Genomic DNA, 8123 nt, shown 5'->3' on the forward strand with positions numbered 1-8123 from the left:
CACCATAACCACCACCACCACCACCACCACCACCACCACCACCACCACCACTACTACTACTACTACTACTACTACTACTACTACTACTACTACTACTACTACTGTTGATGTTGCTGTTGCTGCGACCCGTACAGTTACCATTATCATTAGCACCACTACTACTATTTCCACTACTAGCACCACCACCTTTACTACAATATCACTACCACTGTCATCAATGGCATCACCATAACTACTACCATAATCAATATCACTACAACCACTATAACTATCACCATTACCACCACTACTAATAGCTGTTATATTTATCTCTTGGAAGGAAAATGCCTAAATGCCCAAGGGAGAGAAAAAGAAAGCGAAAGAGAGAAAGTAAAGAGTGAAACCAAGTACTTTATGGTATTTAGTCCTTGGCATCATTGTTCCAAGTTCAATATCCCAATTACTTTGTCAGTTTTCATCAAACCAATCTCCATAGAAGCAAATACCAATAATGTACCGTCACCACCTACTCAATTTTAAATTCTAATTAAGTTTAATAAAAAGATGTTTAGTTAGTGCCGTAGAACAAGATGCATTCTCCATATAAGATGTGTCCATAAATCGATTTCGATGTCGTTCGAATCGAATTCACTTCCCTGGCGTTGTTGACGTTCCTGAGAAAGATCCGGATACACCAAACTTACATTCTCCGCCCGATGGAATTTGTTGCTAAGTACGAATGTCGTTATTATCGATGTACACCACAAAGCGGCGAGATGAGAGAATCGTTAGTGTGTCGGACAAAATGCTTAGCAGTATTTCTTCCGGCTCTTTACGTTCTAAGTTCAAATCCTGCGGAGGCCAACCTTGCATTTCGGCCTTTCGGGTTCGATGAAATGACGCAACAGTTAAGTACTGGGGTCGATTATATCGACACCCCTCCTCTCCAGAATTCCTGACCTTGAGGATTATCAATGTACACAAGAAGTAATAAATTGTTAGAGTGGGGAAACTTACTGTTTCTTCTCGCTGTCTTCTGTATTGCAGCTACAATGGCCTCTGTTCCTTGGAGATGGGTGATTTCGTACGCATCCTCTGAGATCCACCAGAGTCACTCGTCTCTTTGCATATCGTTATCCATATCATGTTCAACTTCAAATATTACAACAATCACTGAGCCCATTCCCTCTTCCTCGGAAAGTTCACCTTTGAGGATACCCGTCTCATCTCTAGCTTTTCTGCAGCTATCAGTTTGTAACTGTTCAAAAGTATTTACAACATCGCTCTGTGAATGCCGGTGAAGGCCATGAATACAGTTTATTCCTCCAGACTAAACCAATAACGCTTATAAAGCGGCGACATCTTGTACAAACACAAGTAATTCCATAGCACGAAATCCTTATCATTTTTGCTTGTCAGAAATGACATCAGCTATCTCCATCTCTCTAATTTAAGTGATCAATTAGTCAAATAATTAATTAATTCGTCACCCAATTCATTAAGCAATGAAACCAATTACTAATGAAAATTTCACTGGCACTTAATCTTGTTTTGTGCCAAGAAAAGTGTAATTTGTTCCATAGTTCTCTATATCTTTCGTGTTGCAGTGAACGCCATAATAGAAGAGGTAAATTTCTCAAGAACTTAATCGAGCCTGTCATCCGTTTCCTGATTGAAACCATTTCACCTCAATAACTTTATTGATTTTCTATTTTCATTCTAATAAAAAAAAACCGACTTTGGCTCCATGCTTTTATTATTTATGTACACTAATTAATATTTGAGCTTCTCGTTAAAAAATCATTTTAAAATGATTTGACAATCAGAATCGTTTCTTGACAATTTCCGTGATTTAGCATATTTTCCGTAAATCGGTTATTGAGGACTTCTGTACTTAAAGTAATTATTGACCAAGGAAGAATAGTTCTTATAAACTTATACTATCTTGTATATTTGCTTATTCACGGTTTATTCACGGTTTATACAGAAAATAGGGATACATATATGAAAGTTAAACGTAACGATTAACTGCCGGTAACTTTATTTTTTTAACAGAATATCGCTCAGAGCCTCATGTCCCATGCAACTTCAAAAATACCCAATGGATCAGCAGATTTGTTACCTTCATTTGCAAAGCTGTAAGTTACATTGATATTTTATCGTTACATCATAATCATTCTGTTTCATTTATCTACACAATACATATATTTTATAAGTTAATCAGGGACAAAGCTGGAGTACTTACCTATGACCTTTTCTAAGCCTCCTTGACTAGTGGAACTAACTCGACTAATGACTGGTTTCAGTATCTGCAGGTCAGATACTAAAAAATGTAGACGAGGAGAGAACTGGTGAGTCTCTGGATCGAATGCTTGCAATGGCATGAACTCTGTTAAAAACATACTAAGGATCGCATGGCGGTGTCAAATGGAATGCATGTTAAACCTATCACTCAAAACAAGTGGTACTATGAAGTCAAGAAACATACTCTATGACATCAAATTAGTCCCAGTTTCAATGGTCAAGGTGAGATACGTCTCATATATCTATTTGTCTTATTACAGTCCTCAATATAATTTATGACACTGCTTACCTCTTAAATTGGACTTCATAATCTTTGTCATTTCTTCCTGTAGTCTATACCACATACAGATATTTGATATTCGTCCAAATGATAGCTGTCTTGTTGTCTTCTACTCACATTCGTCTACAAGACTTATGCCATACAGACATTTCAGTCCCATTAATGTAAATGACTTGCCTCGCAGCAGGTATGTGATACTTTTACTGTTTGGAAAACACCCTACATTGTCTAATTGAGACGTATCTCCACATTTACTAGCAGAAAAATGCTACAGTCTATGTGACACACCTACCTCCTGGACTTCAGACTTTTTGGCATGGCTGTTTTGGTGTCGCTGATTCGACGCTGATTTATTTGACATTAGACTTTTCAATGTTTCTCTCTTTCGCTCCCCTTCTCTCTCTCTTTCTCTCTCCGTGTGTTTATGTGTGTCAGCATATTTCTATATGTGTATGATGAGAGGAAAAGTGTTTATATCAATCGTGTTCAATTAATAAATTACAATCTCTCTCTCTCCCTCCCTTCACTCTCTCACTCACACTCTTTCTAGTTGTATGTGTATACATCTGCGCCTGCATTCGTGTGTATATGAGTGTTTTTGGCTCCAGTGCCAAAACGTACTGTTGCCAAAGAGGCTGAAGTTCCCGTCAGCGGTGCCAAAGCATCTGCGTCCAAACAGCTGATTGTCTCATTTTGTTACCCCTCTTATGGTAAAAAAAATTTCCACTAACTTACTGCAACATAATTTCTACCAGACAGGAAGATTGTCTTGGTGTAACGTACGTCCAAAATTTACCCCAACGAAACAAGTTTCACACTGCCTTGATGTGTCAGACAGACATCCGAATCCTCTATGTGACAGGTCTTACACTCCCTTGCTGTGATTGCTTCTACACCCATATTCAGTTTATCATATTGTGTGCGTATATGTTCTCTCGTTACAGTTGCTTATACAGAAAAAAGGCTACAATTCCATTGGAACGACAACCGTGACAAAGCGCTGCAAATGATCAAAGCCGTCCACATAATGCCACAGTTTGAAATCACTAAATGGTCCATATGTGACTGCAATAGCATCATGAATAATGAAGGTTAGTGTAAATAATTCTTCATACTTTTTTCGTTCCTTGAAAATCTTTGGCAAAAGGAATACAAGATCAGCCAACGTTTTTACTATAAATAGATCTGATGTTTATACAAAGAAAAACAAGACAGTGTTAAATCTTTCAAAAAAACAAAACAAAAAAAAAGTCTTATTTGAATAATGTCAACTTCAGCAAAATATGTAACAGCAACAGCAATGGCAGCAGCAACAGGAATAATAATGAGCTAAAAAGGCTCTGCATTTTTGCTCAACCTGCTAAGAACAGAAAAAAAAATCAAATCTTTCTCACATCTCCCCCACCATCTTAAAAAAAAAATGGAAAGGCACATTAGGTAATATGTGGCCGTGATGAAAATGAGGATGGTGATGATGATGATGATGATGATGATGATGATGATGATGATGATGATGATGATGATAATGATGAAAATAGAAATAACTAAGTCATTCTCAAATTACTCCTACCATCTTTAACAAAAAATAAACGGAAGCATTTGATGATATGACCCTAGATACATTTGTATGAATAATATAGCAAAAATGATGATGATGATGATGATAATAGCAACGGTGATGGTGGCAGTGGTGGTGGTGATTGTAGTAATGATGTTGATGCTGATGATGATCATCACGAGAAAAAAAATTTGCAGTAACAGACAGAAGATGGAAATATAAAGACACACATAGATTTGCTGCCATAAAGCAAAGCAAACAAAAAAAAGAAGAAAAAAGAAATCATTTGCAATAAACCCCCATCAGGACAGCAATCACAATAAGCAGATAATAATATATTGTTGCATAAACGAGTGTTAACAGAAGACGTTAAAAATGGCTTCTTTTTAAATGGAAGCAATAATCCTAAACATAAAAATAAAAAAAATGACGTGAAAAGTAATGAGAAAAATCAAGAATACAAAGTAAGAGTTTTGTAAGTCTTTAAAAAAAATAATGAATAATTATTATCTCTGCAATAGCTACACCAATCGTTGAAAAATTGAGGTATATGATGATAAAGTATGTGAAGATGCAGATTTATACAGAAAATACGTGGTGAAAGAGCTCACAGTTGAGTGAGCGAACGTGAGATGCCGAACATTTCAAAGGAGTCGATATCTATATTGCATGTTTATTTATACTATGGAAAAAAAGGCAGAAATGTTTCAGAGAGGAGGTAGTCGATTACATCGAACCCTCGGCTCAACTGGTACTTATTTTATCGACCTCGAAAGAATGAAAGGCAAAGTTGATCTTGGCGGTATTTGAACTTAGAATGTAAAGAGCCGGAAGAAATATTGCTAACTATCTGTCATCTCCTCACCTTATCTAGACTGAATATCGAAGCCAAAATGGGAGTAAAGGACTAAAAGCCACTAGCGGTAGTCGAACGTGTCGGACATGTTGATTGGTCGAATATGACTAGGTCATAGCCCTGTTATCAGATCTTCCCCCAACCATTTGTACAATAGGATCTTTTCTGTTTGGTTGCCAGCGGCTGTCAGCGTCAATTTTCTGTTCCAATTGATTTCATATTCAGTGTAATAATACACTTTTATAGGCTAATTAATGACGTGCAAGTAATTTTCGCTATAACTCAATAAATAAGAAGTTATTAGCAATTAAAGATTGAAAATTTTGGTCATTTTAGCCAATCGAGAGCCACAGGCATATTCATGTCTGTTTCGATAGTAACAAGCAGAAACATGAGAACTTTTTTGCTTGTTGCCATAGTAACAGTCTTTGGAAAGTCTTTTATCTGTGAGGAAGTACATGTTAACAGCGGTCTTTGAAAAGTTATTTTATCTGCGAGGAAGCACGTGTTGACAAATGTTTGTTTACTCGTTTCTTTTTGTCATTGGGCATTGAGGTGGTTGTGAGATGTGCTGAAAATAGCAGCTACATAAGATTTTTTGGATAAATCTTTTAAGCTAAGGTTTATTTACCAACGTCTCACTCAGAGATTTAAAACTGTTTTTCTCTTTTAAATTAGTATAAACATTTATTTACATCAAAGTTAAATTACCGGAGAACTTTCATCTAATTCTTCTAAGCCTTTCTGTTAAAAATTGTAGTCTGCTTATCGCATGTAACGTGTTGTTTATCGCATTTGGCGGTTGTGAGGTGTGCTAAAAATAACAGCTAAATAAGATTTATTTACACGAAAGAAAATTACCGAAGACATAACACGTGCTGTTTACAAATATTGACAACACGTGCTATTTTCAGGATGTTGACGACAAAATATGCAGTCACGCACAAAATGACAGCTTCCAAATCCTGTTTCCTGACTGGGTGAAGATGGTCAAACTTTAAACCTCTATAACTTTTTAAAAGCATTTTTTAGGAAAAAAAAACTCCAGCAGTTCAGTTTGTGCAAATGTTTTATTGCACCAAATTTAAAAATTTTCGACAAACTTTAATTTTTGGACCCGTTAGCAACTAAACAGAAAAAATCCTTACAAATATACCACATGAAGTGAAGATTATCTCGCATAGATGTTTTCTGATTCTGCAAATCTGTACGGTCTGACAACACAAAAGAACAACTGCAATAACACCAGAAATTTTAAACTCAATCTTTCACATAAATTAACGACGGTAACTTTTTTTTTCTTTCTGGTTGTGCCCTTCGGCAAAGCAATCACTCCCTTGATCATACAACAGCTTTTTATCATTGTTGCTTCTGGGTTAACAATTGTGATACACACCAATAACGACAGGAGCGAACAAATCTGTGAGTTTGAATAAATATCACAGAACAGACGATAGTTGACGATAGCAGTCTCAGCGATCTGATCCTCGCATCATCCAAATCATGATAACTTCGTATTTTACAACGGCAAAAATAATATATGTTTCAGTTAAGGAATAATCAGTTAAGCAGAACCCAGTACTAGATTGATATTTTTTTTGTCATCCCTAGAAAGATGAAAGGGAAAACGGCGAGGAAAGATTTTGGACACAGAACGTAAACTATATACAGCAAAGCATTTAATCGTGATGGTGGTGGTGAGGATGATGATGACGGTGGCGGTGGTGGTGGTGATAATGGTATTGTCGACTATTAGTAGTATTAGCATTGTTGCTATTACAACCATTTTTGCTAATGGTCCTTTCTTTCTTTCTATAAGTATTAGCTTAATGCTTATACGCTCAGGAATATACATATCCAAATATTTGTCTGCATGTACGCATATATGTGAGTGTCTATGTATGTATGTCTGTGTGCATATGCGTGTATTTGCGTACGCGTACGTGTGTGTGCGTGTGCGTGTTCGTGTGTGTGTACGCGCGCGCGTGTATACACACAATCTAGTTTCACGCACTATATGAATAAAGAATATATTAAGAATTTTCTGCCATTATGGCACCACTCTTTTAATCTGTTTTATCTATGCTCGAATGATATTATCAATGAATACACTCGAGACCAAACTCAGTGTAAAGCATTTAATGTTCAATGTATGAACACCATTAAGAACAATAACGATTTGAAAATTAGAGAGCTTTTACTGACTTGTTACTACGTATCATTATATTCTATATTCTATATCCAAGTCACTTGTTGATAGTCATGCAGTATATTTGTCACGAATGTATATATATTTGTGTATGTGCGTTTCTTTATATGTGTATAAGTATTTATAGGTGTATGCATAACCTGTTATATACTCGATTCATTGGTGACTATGTTGGTACCTGAACAGAGTATCCCGGTGAGGAAATTTACTAGAAACCAAGCATGACCGAACAAAAAACAAAAAATAAAACTACTCATTAAAAGACAACCAACATAGAATCAACCGCTGTTTAGCAATAATGTGCGCGGACATAATGACATTCGAGATGATGATCAAACGTACAATAAGATCACTGACAGGTGTGAAAAATGGATACACTTAGAATCCATTAACCATAGTGATGGCAGCTTGTCTGCAAGGGTGTTATGTCGAGTAAAACTCTGACAGGTTCAGCCAATGTAATATTTGATCTGCAACAATTTGTAATAACTTAGTATCTGCTTTGTATTTTTGAATTTTATCTATGATCAAGTGTGGTGCTATGCAAACCATATCTTTCATTACGGATACCTCAAGCTTATCCCTGTAGAGGTGTTCCTTGTTAACCTAGATGTCATTTTGAGGCTCATTAATACGTAATACTTATACTTATAGTCTGGCCTCGAAAACATACCCTAACATGCTTGAAACGACGGCGCTATTTTAGGCGCACCTCAGCGCATCAAGCAGCTGCACCACGGCTGTTTGTATTTCTGGCCGTACTGCTTGGGCCGTGACACGAATGTTAGGCTACACGTCCGCTGGCACTCGTTTCCACCTCATGTTCTAATGTTCATTTCGTGGTGTTCAGCTGATTGGCATGTTTCCTTTGAGTCGTTCCTTACTGAGTGTCCGAGTCGACCAGTACGAATTTTGAGTGAACTTCCATCATATATAT

The 8123-nt window shown here is 36.6% G+C and overlaps 1 protein-coding gene across 1 annotated transcript in view; it reads left to right on the plus strand.

Moving 5' to 3' along the window:
* LOC106877995 (glycine receptor subunit alpha-3) overlaps positions 1 to 8123 on the plus strand; it is a 53073-nt gene that overhangs the window by 38176 nt on the left and 6774 nt on the right. Inside the window, exons 5-6 of the mRNA XM_014927069.2 lie at positions 2035 to 2117; positions 3508 to 3654. Coding sequence (XP_014782555.1) covers positions 2035 to 2117; positions 3508 to 3654 — 230 coding nt within the window. The remainder of the gene's footprint in view (positions 1 to 2034; positions 2118 to 3507; positions 3655 to 8123) is intronic.

Source organism: Octopus bimaculoides, chromosome 13 (genome assembly GCF_001194135.2).
Source record: "Octopus bimaculoides isolate UCB-OBI-ISO-001 chromosome 13, ASM119413v2, whole genome shotgun sequence".
NCBI classification, from domain to species: Eukaryota; Metazoa; Mollusca; class Cephalopoda; order Octopoda; family Octopodidae; genus Octopus; species Octopus bimaculoides.